General features: G+C 35.0%; 3 protein-coding genes across 3 annotated transcripts; 1 reads left to right on the top strand and 2 right to left on the bottom strand.

Annotated features, from left to right (window-relative positions):
- Positions 1 to 2,155: 2,155 nt before the first annotated feature.
- On the bottom strand, positions 2,156 to 5,020 carry LOC139087984 (uncharacterized). The gene is made up of 2 exons (XM_070636970.1): positions 4,820 to 5,020; positions 2,156 to 4,072 (listed from the first exon to the last, which is right to left on the bottom strand). Exon 2 carries the CDS (start codon positions 4,067 to 4,069, stop codon positions 2,672 to 2,674), a length of 1,398 nt encoding a protein of 465 aa, XP_070493071.1. The 5' UTR covers positions 4,070 to 4,072; positions 4,820 to 5,020; the 3' UTR covers positions 2,156 to 2,671.
- A 1,116-nt stretch (positions 5,021 to 6,136) lies between these two features.
- Positions 6,137 to 7,072, bottom strand: LOC139087986 (uncharacterized). The gene has a single exon (XM_070636972.1). The coding sequence runs from the start codon at positions 7,070 to 7,072 to the stop codon at positions 6,137 to 6,139; it is 936 nt and encodes a 311-aa protein (XP_070493073.1).
- A 1,999-nt stretch (positions 7,073 to 9,071) lies between these two features.
- On the top strand, positions 9,072 to 12,500 carry LOC139087981 (uncharacterized). Its single transcript, XM_070636965.1, has 3 exons — positions 9,072 to 10,694; positions 10,814 to 10,890; positions 11,646 to 12,500. Exons 1-3 carry the CDS (start codon positions 9,463 to 9,465, stop codon positions 12,278 to 12,280), a joined length of 1,944 nt encoding a protein of 647 aa, XP_070493066.1. The 5' UTR covers positions 9,072 to 9,462; the 3' UTR covers positions 12,281 to 12,500.
- The last annotated feature ends 6,167 nt before the right edge of the window (positions 12,501 to 18,667 follow it).

Here is an 18,667-nt window from a genome sequence, read left to right as displayed (position 1 = left end):
TTCATTTCCCGCAAGGCATTTACCAAATAAAAAAATGAAAAAAATGCTGAAATCAGAAATCGAGTAATAAAAAATGCAAAATGAAATGAAATGAGATGAAGGAATGTAAAATTATTTCGGTTCTTATGGTTACTTTGCAGTGAGAGGAAGAATAAGGGGGAATTTGAAGGTTTTTTTGGATGGGTTATTGTGGACTTTTGAACTAATCCAGGTTAAACGGTCAGTGTCCTGCTTTTAGCATTAATGTTTGAATTTTCAAAAACCGTTAGAAATTATTACAATCTAATTGATTTTTAATTGAATTTAAAACACAAATTTAAATTTTTAACGTTAATTAGTTGATAATTTATAGAAATAAAATCAATTTACTTGATTAATTCAGCATATATCAATTAAAATTAACATTAAAAATTTTTATGTTTTTAACGTTAACTTTTTATTCAAATTTCGGGTGTTAAAAACAGTACAAATTCGTGCAAAACCGTACAAAGTTAACGGTCAATTTTTCTATTCGTTTACCCTGGGAACTAATCAATCTCAATATCCCTAGTGGACTACTTGACATGATGTCTAGTTAATAACCCAAACAGGGAAAATGACCGCTTTTAGGTACGATAGTAGGTTGTAACATGATAGCATGCTCTAGACAAAGAGTCATAAGTTGACCTAAGATCAACATAGTTATTAACTAGACATTACGTCAAGTTGTCTACTCAAGAAAAGGAACTAGAAATTGTATCCAGCAGGAACAAATCTCAAAGAAAACTCTGGAGTTGGTACTCGACCTGCTAGCATTAAAAAATGAGCAATTGACTAATTGCCAGCTTGATGACCATCCTAATTAGTGTTGTCCAATTCATTTTGAGCTAAGACACTTTTCATGTGTTGAATGTGCAGAAATGGACGTTCAAGTCCTTAAGATTCCGAACAAGCAGACGTTATAGAAGGATACTTACTTACTTACTTCGCTGGTCGTACAGATCAGTTGTGATCCATGACCTCCCATTGGTTTCTTAGAATGTTGTTAAAGGTGGCGGCTTGCTAGGCCAACGCACCCTTTATTAACCAGAGCCTCGTTTGACTCCGCCTAACTATGTGGCTTGGATTAATGGTCTTGACCGCGAGAAGGTGAAGTTGGTGCATGGTGGAGTCAAGCTAGGCGCGGCTACATCAGCATATATTACGCGTTCTCCACCTTTTGAAGATCGGAAGGATACAGATAGAAGGATACAGTCGGTTTTAAATGTTCTATCCGCACGGCAAAAGGCTACAGCCAAGGAAGTAAGTAAGTAAAAAAGACACACTTTGATGTGCCACAGTACTGATCTTAGCTATCGACCCTAGTAGCTCTGAATAACAATGAAAGCCCTTACATCTAACTCTCAGTTGTCTATTTTATCCAATTTCAGCGTTTGTAAGTTGAGATGGACTTTGGGATTAGTTCGCCAGAGTAGGCAGAACTTTGGGAGTCTGGAAGTGCAAAAAGGCGTCTCCACTATGAAGTCGCTTCCAAAAAAAAAGTGGAAAACTTCATGGAGTCCGGACCTTAATGAATTCGACTCCACTTTTCTTTGGGATGCGCTTTCACATTGGAGTTCTGCTTCTAACTCAGCTTACAGCTTCCTTGCAAGCGTCATTAACTAAACAGTTGACTGTCCTTGGATTCGTTCTTATTTCAGCATTTCCTCGTTTTGTTTTATCAGGATGGGGTGCATCTTGGGTACATCAAAGCACATCAAGAACCTTTCACCAAAATTGGGGTTAGAAGAGGTCCCCATCCACAGCACATCATATCTAAATCTTCAAATAAAAGATCCTCAAATCTTACAACAAAAAAAAAAAAGAATCAAATCCAAAGTTCAATGCATATAAATTGCAAAGAAGAAGGAGAAAAAGAGAAAATTTAAGAAGTATTGGATCGAATATAGCCTGAAGGAGCAATGAAAGCTGAAAACAACACACACACACACATACAGCACAGCATAGCAGTTTTGTGCAAATAAATACGAATCTGTTCTTTGTTGTTTGCCATCTAATGCTGTTTAATAATAACAAGTCCGACTCAATTCTCAGATTTTATGCTTCATTTTATGCTTCGATTCTTACTTTATTTACTCTACAGTCTTGTGTGTGTGTGTGTGTTGTTCTGTTTACATTTAAACGTATTTCTACTTTTATTAAATTGCTGTGAGTTATTGAAATTGTGAAGGTTTTTGTGCATGCATGGCTGTCGCTTGGTTTGCTAATTAAACGATTTTAAGCGACATGAACAAGAGTTTAATGGTAATTGGATTTTATGTTGTGTTGTAAGGAACGTTGGGTGAGAGCTGGTGGGGCTTGAACAGCACAAGGAAGTGACTAGGATGACGCTATGTTGCCATGTTGACGGCTAGATGTGGATGTGTCTTGGAAGCCGATTTTAACCAATTTTTATTGTCGTCAAGTTGTCATCAAGTTGTGCCGTCAAGTTGTTGTTATGGTGTGCCGTCAAGTTGTCATCAAGTTGTCGTCATGGTGCGCCGTCAAGTTTTTATCAAGTTGTGCCTTCAAGTTGTCATCAAATTGTGCCTTCAAGTTGTCATCAAGTTGTGCCGTCAAGTTGTCATCAAGTTGACTTCAAGTTGACGTCATGGTGCCATCCGACATACTCAGCCTATAATGCCCTCCATCCCTAATCCAACCTCACCAACCCTTCAACTTCCTCTTCAATTTTCCTAATCGCTTCCTCTTTCCTCCTCAGCACTTCAATGACTTTGATCATTTTTTCAGGCTCCTTATTCCATTCGTCTTTAAACTCAACCAACGGATACTTTTTCTTAATTTCCTCAAATGACTTTTGGATCAGCTCATCGCTCCCGTACTTGTTAGCAATGTTGAAGACATCAAATGCATTATCTGGATTGACATCGTTGAGGCATCTTTTGGCTGCATAATTTTGGAGTTCCGTGACTTTTAGTCGTCCAGCAGCAGCTAAAAGATGTAAGTAGTTCACCCCATCTACACCTGGAAGTTCATCAGTGCAGAAAAATTTCAAAATTATCTTAAAAATGTCAACTGGAATGTCGACTAAGTTGAGCCTGTCCACAGCTGGATTGTTGAAGATTAATTCAGCCAGAGTTGGACTTCGAGCAGCTAGAAGGAGCTTGTGGACGAGGAACTCCTGTCCGTCGATGATAATGTTGATGTTCCTGATGTTTTGGTTCTGTAGGAAGCTTTTGAGGTCACCAAGGACGCCGGATGTAAGGATGTTGACTTGTTGCTGTAAATTTGAGGTTAGGATTGATTCCAGTTCACATTTTGACTTTAATTCGTGGACTTCAATGGCTAGTGATGCATTTATATTCTCAAGCTTCTCAAATTTACGGTCCATCAGTTCCTCAAAGACTTCAGTTCTTATTTCCATTATTTCCAATTTTTTATCGGCACTTTTGACACGTTTTGTGTAATTTTTAAGCTCATCGATTGGATTTTGAAGCTTAAGGATGAAATTTTTGATGACTTTTGGATCGGACGCGAAGAATTTATCGACTAAAATATTTTTGACCTCGCCCAAAGTTGTGCTGACCTTCTCTTTTGAATATGCCGAGTATAAAATGTCATAATTTGGATTATGTTCAAGTTGGATCCGTTTAAGGCTGTCCAGGTTGTCGAAAATGTTCGGCTCAATGATCCACAGTCGATTTCCATAAAATGAGATGGAATCGAGGCTCTTGAAGCCTTCAAAAAGGTCACCAGGCAGGAACTCAACCTCATTTCCCCAACATACAAATTTCTCTAAATTTTTGTACTCAGTCAAGTCATTTTTGGTGATTTTTTGCAATTTTGATGAATTTATTTCGAGGATCTTTAAATTTGGGAATATTTTGATGATTCCAGTTGGAAGTTTAGTGATTGTACAGTCGTAGAATTTCACATAAGTGACGTCATTGAGGGTTTTTCGCAGCTTATGCTTGCCATTAATTATAAGCTCAATATCGTCGGGAATTTGATATTTTTCGATACAGCAGCGATAATACTTTGTTGTGGTGAACGGCCAGTCACAGTCACTGAATGTACATTCAACTTCCATAGTCTAAAAATGAAGGAAATTACAGGATTAGTTAGTGTTGGTTCTAGAGATTGTTGATTCAATAGTCATGAAATGCATATAAACGTCCAGCTATGGATTTTTAGGTCTGAAAAGCTAATGTTTATGTATTTTTATCTGGAGTTGGCCAGAGTTGTCATGGCTGATGTCGGCGACCAAGAGAATCGGCCAGTCGTTTATTGATTTTATTAGCCATTGTTTTTTATCGCTCGCCGTTTTTTATCTGCCTCCGTTTTTTGGTCGACCGATAAAATCAGGACGTTTTACAACTCTGGAGTTGGCAATATACTCTGAAGGTCGACTTGGAGACAAATAGGTCAATCAAAGAAAAATAAGGTTTGCAACCTCAAGGGCCAATTTTTCAGATTTTAAGACGAAAAAGCACGGTATACGCAGTACGGTATACGCCACTGGTACACCACAGGTACACAATTGGTACGGAACAATGGATCACCTGGTATGGTAAAGACGTTTATCTATGCAGGATCGATGAGATGCTAGTGTTAAGGCAAAGTTATGCGATTGTACAGTATTAATGTATTAATGGTAAGGAACAAATGAAACAATACAGTTCAATTTTTCCGTATTACTTTTGCCATAGAACTAGCCAATAGTGCATCAATAGCATGCCATCGAATCTCAGTACCATACCACCAGTGTACCATTGATACACCACTGATATACAACATTGCCATACCTAATGTACAATTGTATCATTTTATTTAAACTTACTGTTCAATGTTCTTGGTATTTTTTTATGTATGAAATGATCTATAACAGTTGACAGAGGCTGCAACAGAATCCAGAAAAGGCTTTATGATGTAATTTATGCTTCACACAAGAATATAGCTTTAGTAAGTTGACAATGATCTAAAATATTAGCCACAAATAATCACAATCGTCTTCCAACAATAAAAATACCTCAAATCTTACTGAAATACTCACTAAAAATGACATTTAATGACAAAAAATAAATATTTTATCACAATTTGATAAAAAATATTGTAAATCGCAGCAAAAAAAATTTGAAGATAAAGAAAATGAATCAATATCTAGTGACAAAAGTGAATATCTTAGAATATTTCATTGATAACGTAAAGTCATGTCGTAAAATCATGTCTAAGATAAATCAACAATGACGTCAGGTGTCGACAAAAAATACTGATATGACACACCTCAGCTATAGCATTTAGATCATATCTACCTCCAAAAGCACTAAAAAGAGCCGGTCAAGTATAGGGTGGCCAGAGGATTTTCGCAAAAAATCGGGACATTTTGAGGCTTTGTCGGGACACAGCAGCAAGGCTGAAAAGTACAGCATCGTCCTGGCAAAAATACAGCAGATGACCGCCCTAGTCAAGTAGAGAATTATGTAACGCTCTTATAGAAGGAGGATCCTCTTTCTTCCATTTACTACGTTCCTTGATGCTTGAGCTAAATCGCTATTATCTTCAAGAAATTCAACATTTTGCTATCATTTTGTATTGAATTTTATTTTATTTACCATCACCAAATTTATACAATTTTTTAGTGGATTAAGCTGCAATTAGTCGACTGGATGATATCTTGCAGACCTTACAATTCATGCCAATTTACTCAAATGAATAAGGCATAGACATGAGACTTCCTGAAGACTTTAGTTGCGACGAATTTTCAAGACCGGGACCAAGACCACGATCAACGCCAGAACCAAAACCCGAACAGAGACCGAGGCTACAATGCAAAGAATCTACAGACAGAGTTTAAGAGGCCATGATAGGACTCGGTCTTGAGAACATTTATGAATCCTAACAGACAAAGAGTATCCTTTTATGGTACAGAATGACCACTACGGTACCTAAAAATCGGTCTCTTTGCCTATATGGTAGTAGGTCGTCCAATTGACTAATACACAGCATAATCTAAGGATTCCCTGAGTCTCGGTCTCGACAAATTCTCGAGATTACCCTGAAAGTCTCGATCTTGGTCTCGGCATCAGAAACTCTTAGTCTTTAAGCTCTAATCCACTTGGATATCCACTAGTCACTAAACTACAAAATTTTATAAATTTTACAATCTCTCATTTTCGTCTGCTGCTGCTACAACTTCCTCAATCTGCTTGACCTCCTTTACTTCCTCAGCTACTTTAACCTCCTCAACTGCCTTTACCTCCTCAGCTTCCTTAACTTCCTCAACCTCCTTAACATCCTCAGCTTCCTCAGCCTCCTTAACCTTCCCACCATTCATCTGTTCCACCAACTTATCAATCTGTTCCTGCAAATTCTTCTCCATACTCAATTTATCCACCTTTACAGTCTCCAAATCCTTCTTTAAATCCTCAACAACTTGATTCAATTTAATTTCAGCATTTTTAAGTTGCTGCAGTTCCTTGAATATTTTTACCATCGGCTGATGTGGCTTGTCGATGAAATTCTTAACATTTTCCGGATCTGATGAGAAGAACTTCTCAAAAAGCTGCGCATGGACCTCATCGAGAGTTGCATTAGCATTTGTATTATTGTAGATTGAGTAGCACTTGTCGTAGTTGGAGTTCCGCCAAAAATCGACATGCTTCAAGTTGTCCAGACCGTCCAGGATGTTTGGTTCGACAATTTGCAGCTTATTTCCATTGAATGAGATGTACTGGAGGTTACTGAATCCTTCAAATAAGTCACCAGGCAGGAACTCGACTAAGTTGTTCCTGCATATGAATTTCTCCAAATTTTGATACTCAATCAAGTCAGCCTTGGTGACTGTGTGCAGCTGTGACTCAAAAATCTCAAGAAACTTTAAATTTGGAAAGATTTTTGTGAGTCCTTGAGGGACACGTGTGACTGTACAGTAACGGAACTCGATGTATGTGACGTCATCATTCGTTTTATCATCTTTGTGGCTGCCGACAAGTTTGAAGACTTCCTCGGGTATTGGCTGCTTGGAGATGACACAACGGTAGAATGTCTCGTCGGTATCGTACGTAAGTTCTTGGTATGTGCAATGGATATCCATTTTATTTCAATTAAATTTGATGTCTTTAGAGTTTAATTTTACGTGCAGTAGCTTCCTCAGCTTCAAAACAAGTCAGTAAAAATGGGAATAAGATAGACAAAAAACATAACAAATTGGTCTATTAAGTTCTTATCATTTCAGGTTCTTTGACAACTTATTGCTGTACTTTTTGATAAGATTGCTTTTAACAGGGGAACAGCAGATGAGTGTTGAGGCATGATTTCTGAATTGATTGTTCACTTATTTATGGGGGACTTTGGGACCAGTCTTGGCAAGTGGCTGTACATCGCTACTTTCTGTCCACGGCAGATGATGCTCATAGACGGCCGATATCCCCGGCTGCTGATGTCTACAACGGCACTCGGCCATAGGCAACCGTATATCAGGCGGCCAGTTCCCATCGCTTTGCATTCAGGGCGACTTTTGTCCCCGACTGATCAACGCATTTAAAGCCATAGTGTTCTTATCAGCATGCATTTAGAAGCTTTGAAACCATGGATTACAATTGAACTGTAAGACCAGCAAAGGAAGATAGTTCAGAGCAGTGGTGGGCAACCTATGAGCCATGGTACACTAGTGTGTCGCCAAAATGTATTGAAAATGTCACGAACCGTCAATTGGTACTTATCTGACCATTTTTGATCATTTCCACACTCTTGACTTATTGTCCCCCTTACCGGCTTCTTATCATGATTGTTTACATAGCTCGTGCATTTCTATTGTTGTCAAAATAATGCAAAGAAATGAAAACAAGCAGTTATCATAAACGCAGGTTACTGATAAGAACTTCATTACGAAATATGTTTGTGAATGTGACTTAGAAGATGTTCGTCATATGCTGGTTTGGTGTCTGTTTTATATTTTTGAAAGAATGTATCAATCAGAGGTTGAAGTCGATTAGGATTTTGTAAGGAAAAATCGACTCGACTTCCCTAGCAGGCAAAAGGGGTGCTCCCAAGAGCAAGCTGAACAAGTAACTGAAAGTAAAGCTCGCGATCGTGCTCAGCTATATTTAATTTGAGCAACCCATGTAACCTAAATGCTCCATATTCATCACATTGATACTTCTTATGGACATTAATATAATATTAATTTAACATTTAGGTTCAATAGGAAGTTGTTGAAGACATGCTCTTTGTCTGTTAGGACTCAATAGAAATGAGTCGACTTCAAGCTCTAGTATCAATGGTCAGACATCTGAAATAGCACACGTTGGCTAATTACTTACTTAATTCGCTTGTCTTAGATCCATGATCCATGTCCTATTTGCGTCCGAAACTGATTCTATTGCTGGCAACTGTTTGCCAATTATTGATTAGATTGATAAGACTTTGACTTAGTATTAGATTCGATTTAAATCCGGCATTAAGGTACAGTCACCCAAGTCTAATGCCCGAATTCGGGTCAACTAAAACAGGCTGAGAAACTCTGCTGTATCCATACAAATACATCTAAATATCGCCAAATACCGAGGTATTCCAAATAAATACCGCCAATACCGCCTAGTTTCTCAGCCTGGCAATTAACAGAATAGGTCCTATACTGAGATTATGCTGGTTAGGAGCCTGAATACTCTTTACTTGAACAAAATTTATCAATTTGTTAGAGCAGTTGTGGGCAACCTGTATACCGCGGTACATTAATATGCTAGAAAAGTATACTAGAGCGTTACCGCTGAGCCTGATGTAAACACTTTAACCCAATGGCTGCCGACAGTTCTTATTCTTCGAAATTGGTTCTTATTCTTCGAAATCGAAATTTCGAAATAACACTTTTTTCAAATAAAAAATGACAGTTGAAAAAAGGTTTTTTGCTTTAAATGCTAATTTATCTCTGAATTTACCTTTTATTTAATAGGACTTTAACAATACCTGCTTAATAGTGAGGTTTTATCCAGCTTTACGGCATTTATTTTTTCTTCTCTTTTTCTTGACAGCAAAATCAGGTTTACTCTCTGCAACTTTTTAGTATTTTCTCAGTATTTGCTACGTATGCAGATTATTGAAGATCGTGATCAAATTAAAAAATTATAAATTTTGTAGTTTTTACATCCAAAAGATCCATAAAAAGTCGAATTTAAGAATTGTGACAATTTAAAAGCAAGTTAGTGTAATTAAATTGAGTAAAAGTGACCTAGTGAAGCCTAAAAATGAACATTTTTGAGTAAATAGGCCAGAATTGTTGTTTTTATAAGAGAATATCCATTAATATCCATCCAGAGTTGACTATCTATGCCACAAATCCAAATCCAATTCTCCTCAAGTCACCTGATTGCCGTCAACTCCAAAAATCTGAATTTCTAATCTATAAACTTGACCTTTTTTGATCCTTGGCTAGCAACTCTGCTTAAAAAAGAGAAGCTTCTCTCAATTTTGTGTATAGACGTGAAGATGAGATTTCACATTGTTGTTGTAATTCTCCTATGTGCTGTGACTGAACGGCAAACAGCTGATTGTGAATATAAAAATAAATACTTTTGGAATCATGGCATTAAGACAGCAATTAACTTCTATGCCTGCGACCTCAAAATCACACCCGCGGATATAAATGCACAAATTAAGGACATTAATGGACAGCATGTTGATGGACATGACGACAGTAAAGTCAAATTTCTGGAACTGCTAGCGGACAAAAAAGTGAAAAATTTGACGTCGGTGATTTGCCGGAAGTTCTCAAATTTGGCAGCAGTCAGAATTGCATTCACAAATCTTGAACATCTTGATGAAAATTCGATGGAAAATTGTGAAAATTTGGAAAATTTTGACATTGATAATTGTAAAATTCGTGAATTTCCCGAGAATTTATTGACAAAAAATTCAAAATTGGTTCGAATTTGGATGCACAAGAATCGACTGACGACTGTGCCTGAAAACTCATTCCGGCACCAAACCGAGCTGACCCACCTGGAACTCCAAGAAAATCAAATCAAGTTCCTGCCCAGCAACATCTTCAAATCCCTAAAAAAGCTGGAAACTTTGATGCTTAATGACAACAAGCTGCTGTCCATAGATCCAGAATGGTTCAAAAATTTACAAAATCTGCGCTGGATACGCCTTGAAAATAATAAAATTACGGAACTTCCATCAAAAGCCTTCATAACAATGTACAGCCTAGAAAAGTTGTGGCTTAATGGCAATGCCATCGACACCTTACATGCTGACAACTTTTATGGCATTTACAACCTGCAGAACCTTAATCTTAAAAATAATCAAATTTCGGAACTTCCAGTTGGCATTTTTAGTCAGCTTAAGGGTCTTTTGGGACTCAACTTGGCCGGCAATAAATTGACAACAATCCACTCGGACTCGTTCAGCAATCACTGGCTGTTGACTAAAATTTGGCTCCAGGACAACAAAATCAACTCAATTGATGAGAAATTCATGAAGCAGTCACCCGTGTCGTACTTAAATATGACAAATAACATTTGTTGTCCATTGGAACTGCAAGCTAGGAATGTTGCGCAGTTGGAACTGAGGAAGTGCTTTGATAATTATGAACCAAGGATTAGTAAGCCTCAAAACACAAGTTTGAGTCAAAAGAATGCTGAGTCATGTGGTAAGCAAGTCACTGGATATGGCAACATTATTGGCGGCATGCATACAAAGCGTGGTGACTTTCCGTGGTAAGTGACAGTCGACCGTACATCCAGTAACAAATCTAAGCAATATAACTAGAGTTACGGTCCACTAATCGCAGTCTATTCCACTTAAGCATGTATATAATTTTTCTATGTTTTGATAGGAATGCAGCTCTAGTTTTATCAGATGGACGATTCTTCTGTGGTGGAATTTTGGTATCAAATCGTAAAGTTGTAACAGGTAATAGCTGAATTGGTAATGCTGTGTGTGTAATGTATGTCCGCCTTAGGTACGCAACATGTTCGCAATAGGTGCCTAGCCTGTTCGCAATGCATGTAAACTTTATGCGCAATTCATGCGCAACATGTGCTTAATACGTGCGAAATATATGTGCAATATGTGCACAATTTTTGCGCAACCCAGGGCATACTGCATAGTGCAAATGTTGTCTATGTCTTTTGGTCAAGGATGTAGAACTAGTCAAAAATATAAACGATCAGTTTAGCACCCTTTGTGTAGATATAGAGATATATGAAAGGCATGGTGATGAATATGCGTCCATTCATGTCTCTAACGTATCTATCTGACATGCACACATATCACCATGGCGTCCTATATCTCTATATACATACATCTAGCAATATATCTATAACGCTGGTTCTGTTTAGAACCGAAGACTTTCATTTTCTGAATTTTAGATGCGTAAACCAAGGGTCAGACATTCCAAAAGTACTGTGCTGTACTTACTGTACTTGTTAAATTTTTATGACTTACTGTACCTACTGTATTTACTCACTGTACTTGTTAAAAAGAACAGTAAGTACAGTACTGTACACTGGAATACTTGATCCTTGGCGTAAACTCTGCAATTCCCAGCCGCAATTAATAGTTCGTCCAAAACTACAGGTCTACAGTCTAAAGCATCAACAGACTGCACTTCTTTAGTCTATTTACCTCAAACCCTACCTATAACCTCAATCTTTTCCCATTTTCAGCCGCTCACTGCATTCAAGACAAAGGAATCAGCAGTCCACTTCTTGCTCGTGATATGCTAGTTTTGCTTGGTGTCTATAACCTTAACAATCACTATGAACCAGGTCGTGGTATTTTCTCTGTCCAAAGCATCAATATGCATCCTGATTGGAATCCACATGCTGAGTCATTTGATGCTGACATAACAGTTTTGGTGCTGGAAAATGAAGTAATTTTTGGAACAAATATTCAGCCGATTTGTCTTCCTAACTCAAACATTACAGCAGTGGAAATAGGTTTTGTTGTTGGATATGGCAAAAGTGAGGATGACACAAAAGTCCACGAAAATATCCCAAAAATAATTGAAGTTCCAATCCATAAAAATGAGGATTGCTTCCTTAACAATTATTTATTAGCTAAATTATCCAGCAGACGAACATTTTGTGGTGGAACTGGAACTGGAATTGGAGTTTGTAATGGCGACAGTGGAAGTGGATTGATTGTGACTGATGGAAGTGCTTATTATTTTCGTGGTGTTGTGTCATCGTCGTTACTTAATGCAAATCGTGAATGTAATGTTGATACTTATTCGGTATTTACGGATGTGACTAAGTATATTGACTGGATTAATGGGGTAGCTACAAGTCGATTTAAGTAGATGCTGGTGACCACCTGGAAGTTCGGATAGGAGTGAGAAATTAAATTTTGTAAACTTTTGATGATTTTTAATTATAATTTGAAGTTTTTTTGATACAATTTGAATTGAGTGAGACGGCTTTACACCTGGAAGTTTGAATTATAGTAGAAAATGGAATTTTGATAAATTTAAACAATTTTCTTTAAATTTTCTGGCATTAGTTGATTTGAGTAATTCGACAATCCACCTGGAAGTTCAAAAAACCAATAAAAAGTGGATTTCTGTCAATTTCAAATGATTTGTCTTTAAAAATTTGAACTTTCTCACACAAATTGATTTCAGTAAGGCTACATTACACCTGGAAGTTTGAAATATATTTAAAAATGGATATTTTTCCCAATTTTGAATGTTTTCTTTTTTAAATATGAACTATTTTGGCTCAAATCAATTAGAGTAATGCGGCTGTACACCTGGAAGTTCGGACAATTCGAAAATATGGATATTTCCTAAATTTGAATGTTTTGCGTCCTTTAATTTTGAACTTTTCTGACACAATTTTGTCTTGAATAAGGCGACTTTACACCTGGAAGTTTGGAAACAACTTGACAACAGATTTTAATTAACTTTAAATGATTTTTCTATTTTAAATTTGTACTTTTCTGAAACAATTTGAATTGGGTGATGGAAGTTCATTACACCTGGAAGCTCAAAAATCAATAAAAGTGGATTCCTGCCAATTTTGGCTTACTATTCCTTAAATTTAAACTTTAAAGAACCAAATTTCGATTTAATATACCCAAAAATCCATCAACATCCATTACAATCCACACCAATACCCCACCACATCCGCATAACAATCCTCAACAGCCATCAACAAAAACTTCCATTTCACCCCAAGATTGTTCACATCCACAACAGTTTCCCATTCACTTTGCAATGACTACTTTTATTAAACTTTTTTTCCTTTATTTTTTACATTTCATATTTTTTTTTGCATTTAGGCAAATAGTGACAGTCAGAAGGAGCAACAAAAAGCAGGCAAGCTCAGGCAGAGTAGAAAACATTTCTCGAGGGCACAACTGACAATGTTTCAGCAGCTGCTTTTGTTCTCCTAACATTTGCATTGTGAATATATAAAAAAAAGTAAAAATGTGAAATGGTGAGCTGGATTTTTTTGTGAGGGTTTGAGAGGCAGTTTGTCGGGTGTTTTGGTTTGTGGATTGTGGATTGAGTTTTGTGACTGGAATTGACGTTTTTGAGTGAATTGTTTGACATTCTATTAGACTGTGATATTGTATGGAAAAGGTTCGTATGAATCAGCCTTATTTATAATAATTGGAAGAACTATCAAGTGACATAACTGACCTCAAAGCGGAGCTGCTGAGAATTCGGACAAAAAGCGACCAAATTCGTCCAAAAACAGCAGATTTTTTATACAATTGATCAAAAAATGATGATTTTTGGACCTAATTCTGCATTTTTTTAGCCAAAAGGACAAATTCGATCAAAAATCAGCAAATTTTTTCATGTAATTGGTCAAAAAAAATGCAGAATTAAGTCCAAAAAAACCGAAATTCGACTACAAATCGGCAAAATTCATCCAAAACCACTAGAATTTGTCCGAAAATCGGCCAAATAAAATGCACAAATTAAGCTCAAAAACTCGAAAATTCGGATGAAAATTGGACAAACAAATTAATGAATTTTGACGATTCGATTAGGAATATTCGAAAGAAACGACAGATTTAGGCGAAATAATTGAAGAAATCTCATTTTCACATGATTAAGTCCACTCATAAGAACGCTCATTTAGGTGAATATGCTCATTGTCTGTTAGGGAAAATTGTAGGATTCGGTTGAAAATTTGGCAAAAAAGTTGCAAAATTTGGCCAAAAAATGATGATAGAATGCTGATAGATGCTGGGCTTCTGACAAACTCTGTTATATAATTGAAATTCTGACAAAAATCCAGAAAAATTGGACTAAAAAATGACAGAATTTAGTCAATTAAATGGCAGAATGACCCAAAAATCTGCCGAATAAACTGTAGAACTTGGCTTAAAATAGGGCGGCCATCTGCTGTATTTTTGCCAAGACACTACTGTACTTTTTACCCTTGCTGCTGTGTCACGAAAAAGCCTCAAAATGTCTCGATTTTTCAAAAAGTCAAAAATTCTTTCCTTGACTAAAAAACGATAAAAATTGTCAAAAATTGCCAAAAATTCGGACCAAAAATCGTTTAATTCCATGAGCTACGACCAAATTCAGTTCCTTAAATCCAAATTTTCAATCAAAAATCTCACACGAGTTTCACAAATCAGTCGATCAAAAATACTGTCACAGTTCGACTTGACTCATACTTATTATAGGATTTGGTTCAAATACTACGCCATGACTTGGAGCAGTGGTGAGCAACCTGTGTGCCGCGACACAATTTTTGACGTATTTGGAAAATACTACAATCTGTATGCCATTTGCGGTTTTGTTTGAGACTTAAATCCATGGTATACCGTGAAAAATACATGGTTGCCCAGCACTGACCCTAAGTCACACTGACTTGGTGCAGGACATAGGATCAGTTAACCAAATTCTGTCGAATCCCCCCAAAAAATGCGCTCTAAACCCCAAAAAAACCCTTCAATTCCATCCCAGTCCGATTTCATATTTTATTATGCTTTATTTCTACCTTAATTACATTTCTATGTATAGTTGATGCCTGCCTATGCCTATATGGAATGAGAACATTATTTCGAGTACGAGCGACAGTCAGCATCAGCAACATTCAAATTCCCTTCAGCCTTTCATATTTTCTGGCAAAATTCTTTTTTTTTATTTACTTTTTTTTCTCCCACTTTTTTTTACTGCTGCTGCTGCTGATGATGCTGCCGTTGCTGCTTTTTTAGACTCCGCCCAGCACAATTTTTTACTCTCTTTTTTTTGGCTCTCTCACAATTTTTTGTGTTTTGTGCCTGATTTTCTTGTTTTATTGCTTAAAGGTCTTTTTTTGCTGCTTGCCTGCCTGCTTGCTGCTTCACATTTCCAGCAATATCAATTCATTATGTATACATTACATCGTTCAGTTGCGACGTGAAGTATTGCCTGTCCTCAAGCTTTTGCGAAAATTATTGATTTTTTTTTTTTGTTGTTGGTTCGGGATATTTTGACTCTATGGCTGATTATTGATGCTGAATTTTGCAAATTTAAAATCAAATTTTTGAATTGAACATGTTTTGTGGACATTTTTGTGTAGAATTTGTGTAGTGTAGATGTAGACATTATGTTGAAAATTACATGACAATTAAAGTCAAATTAAAACTGTAAAAATATTATTGATGCTGTAAGATTCACTGTGGATCAATAAGAATTACTCATCAATAAAACTATAAAAAAAGACATTAAAAATTTGATTGAAATTTAACTTTAATTGGAGACTAATTCATACTGATTCATACTGATTCAGACTGGTTAAGCATTGAAATAATTCAAAAAATTACATGAAAAAAATTACAATTAAATTGTTAAAAAATTGAATAATTTTGACTAAATTGCCAATAAATAATTATTAAAAAATAGTTAAAAAAGTGAATTTTTGCTTCAAAATTGAGAAAATATTAATTAAGCTTTATGTCCGACATCCTACAATTGACAGTGGATCAATAGGAAATAATTATAAACCAATTCAAACTTTTTGTAGATTTTGTGCATAGTTAAATGAATTATTGTGCCTTTTAGTGTAGATAATTGATATTGTAAATACCAACAAATTAAAAGACGGGTATTGATTTCCAGATTGACAGCATATAAAATAGTAAGTAAATTGAATTAATTGTAGTTTATTGAAATACAACAATACATTGTGGAACCGTTCAAAGTCGTAAATGAAATTTGGTGTGAAAAAGTCGGAAAAACTGTTTCTTCAGTCCTGAGTGACTCTGAGTGAGGCAAGATTTTGTCAAATTCTACTCAAAATCTGAGTCATGACAACTAGAAGACACTAATTTCAGATTTTTCATTTCATATGATTCAAGAAATAAATTTGAATTCCACATTTAATAGACTCGAAATTCTTTGTTGATATTGACCATTGAACCAAGTTTCTACGTTTACCAGGTTAACCATACTTAAGTATATAGGCAATTCTTTGATTTCTCTCCTATAACATTAGTTACAAGAATATATAATAACGGCCAAATTAGGAATGGTCTCGAGACGTGATTTACAAGTGTCTGACCACAAATCTGTCTTTTTTAATACATTATTTTTAGATTTATATCAGAAACTATTTGATTGTTAAATACCTTTATGGTAAATAGACACCTATCTATTATTATTCGTGGGACTATTCTTGACCAAAGCCAAGATAGAACTATCTTTTTTGGTTATGCAATTCTAAACTTATATACTAGATTTCTTATCTATAAAGGTATAGATAATGTAATGAATCATTATCTGTTATCGATGGTTATACTATAATAATAAATAGGAGAAGGAAAATTAATTAATTAATTAATTATAATATATTTTTTAAGAGTTCAAGCAGCAGCTTATTACATCTTAATATTAGTTCTTTGATAACAATTTGTTACTTATGAATGAAGAGATCCAGACGATATGTTTAATTTGTGTTTTGTAATTTATGATTTGTCATGAATGATGTTATTTGCATTTCTCCAATTCTGCACAGCTATATGGATATACTAATGCATTTTTAACTCGCTGCAACTTGAGTATTTTAGAATCTAAAATTAAGTCAGCTATTTTCAGACTTTTTCACATGCCGTGTACTTTACTTGAATTTTGCATTAAGTCGAGTCGACACAATTTGTCTTATGCATAAATCCGAGCTCGGTTTCGAGAGTTACTCGAGGTACTTTTACTGAGTAGGTAGGACAATCTATAATTTCTCACCATTCCTTCCTAGAATGTTCTAGTACACCCCACTTATTCTACTCTAGTAATTCTAGAATATCTAATATTAAGTACAAAAGGTTATTTTAGAGAAGATAAGTAAGCTGTAGAATACACTGAGGTGCATCCTACACACCTATCCAAAAGCCAAATAAACTTGCCCTTACTTTGTAGTATAATTGCGTGTCTTGTCTCTTATTAAGTTGCCTCTTTGTTGATTTAATTTGAATTAAACAGCATAAAATTCATTGGAACCATTTTAATACTGAAATTAATGACGCATTTGATGTTATGCATTAACATTATCAAAAACTTCTTAAAATATTGCATGAAATTGTGTGTATTGATTCTTAATTCAATTATATAGTCATTTGCTGCCTTATCTTTGGAGTACATGAGACCATTCCAGAGATAAGGCAAGGCTTAGAATTCGGCTCTGGCCCGTTGCAATCTTCCGGGATAAATATTCATTTGACAAGCTATAAGGACAATCAAAATAAGTCACGACGGCATTTGTCATCTTTTAATTCTCAATCTCATAATCCCGTCGTGATCCGAATTGTCATCCTTTATAACTAGACATGACCTATAAGCCTGCTAAGCCTGTAAACTTAAGGATATTTCCAACACTCTTTCCTACGAATAATTCATAAGAAAATTGAAAAAGCAGCAATAATAGCTACATTGCCGCATGCTTTTAATGTCACTGCATGATAATAAGCCATGCACAGCATTCGCTAGATCAATGTGAATTTTTACGGCTTATTAGAGATGATTTAATAACTATTGACAGTTATTATTTACTAAGTACATGACTTTACATGCTTACTCACGATTATTTATTAATTCACAGCTAATTTGTGAAAAACTTAACAGAAAAAAATAAAGGAAATTTGTAATGAAATGTTCGATTTAATTGTTGAGTGAATTATTCATGCTGACTGCATGTGGGATTTTAGAGGTGGAATTTGTGAAGTTATTGATGGAAAATTTGAATTTTTATATAGAATAAAAAGTGGTTTTTGGGATTTTGAGGTTATATTATGATTTTGAAAAATTTTAAAAAATTTATACAATTTGAGAATTTCAAAAAAAAATGAAAATTTAAATAAAAAATTAAAAAAAAAAAATTGAATGTTTCAATAAATTTAAAAATTTTAATAAATTTGAAAATTTTAATAAAATTGAAAATTTTAATAAATTTGAATTTAAATTTATTTTGAAAAAAAAAATTTAAAAATTTTAAATAATTTTGAATATTTTTTAAAATTAAAAAAAATTAATTTATAAATGAATTAAAATTAAAAAAAATTAAAATATAAATGAATTTTAAAAACTAATTGAAATAAAAAAATTAAAACAAAAATTTTAAAATCTTTAAAAAAATCAAAAGAAAATCAAAAAATTTAAAAAAATAAAAAAAATTAAAATGTTAAAAAAATTTGCAAATTTAAAAGTTTTATAATTTTAAAAAATTTAATTATTAAATTTCGAATGTTT

The sequence above is a fragment of the Chironomus tepperi genome, unplaced genomic scaffold, assembly GCF_022539635.2.
Source record: "Chironomus tepperi strain 1889 unplaced genomic scaffold, CSIRO-AGI_Ctep_v1 contig_158, whole genome shotgun sequence".
In the NCBI taxonomy this organism is placed as follows: Eukaryota; Metazoa; Arthropoda; class Insecta; order Diptera; family Chironomidae; genus Chironomus; species Chironomus tepperi.
This window is presented reverse-complemented; position numbering and strand designations above follow the sequence as displayed.

Excerpts from the sequence above, each read along its gene's own strand:
- LOC139087984 (XM_070636970.1), bottom strand. The coding sequence starts at position 4,069 with ATGGAAGTTGAATGTACATTCAGTGACTGTGACTGGCCGTTCACCACA.
- LOC139087986 (XM_070636972.1), bottom strand. The coding sequence starts at position 7,072 with ATGGATATCCATTGCACATACCAAGAACTTACGTACGATACCGACGAG.
- LOC139087981 (XM_070636965.1), top strand. The coding sequence starts at position 9,463 with ATGAGATTTCACATTGTTGTTGTAATTCTCCTATGTGCTGTGACTGAA. Across the intron at positions 10,695-10,813 it reads AAGCGTGGTGACTTTCCGTG|GAATGCAGCTCTAGTTTTAT; the intron begins GTAAGTGACAGT and ends ATGTTTTGATAG. Across the intron at positions 10,891-11,645 it reads AAATCGTAAAGTTGTAACAG|CCGCTCACTGCATTCAAGAC; the intron begins GTAATAGCTGAA and ends TCCCATTTTCAG.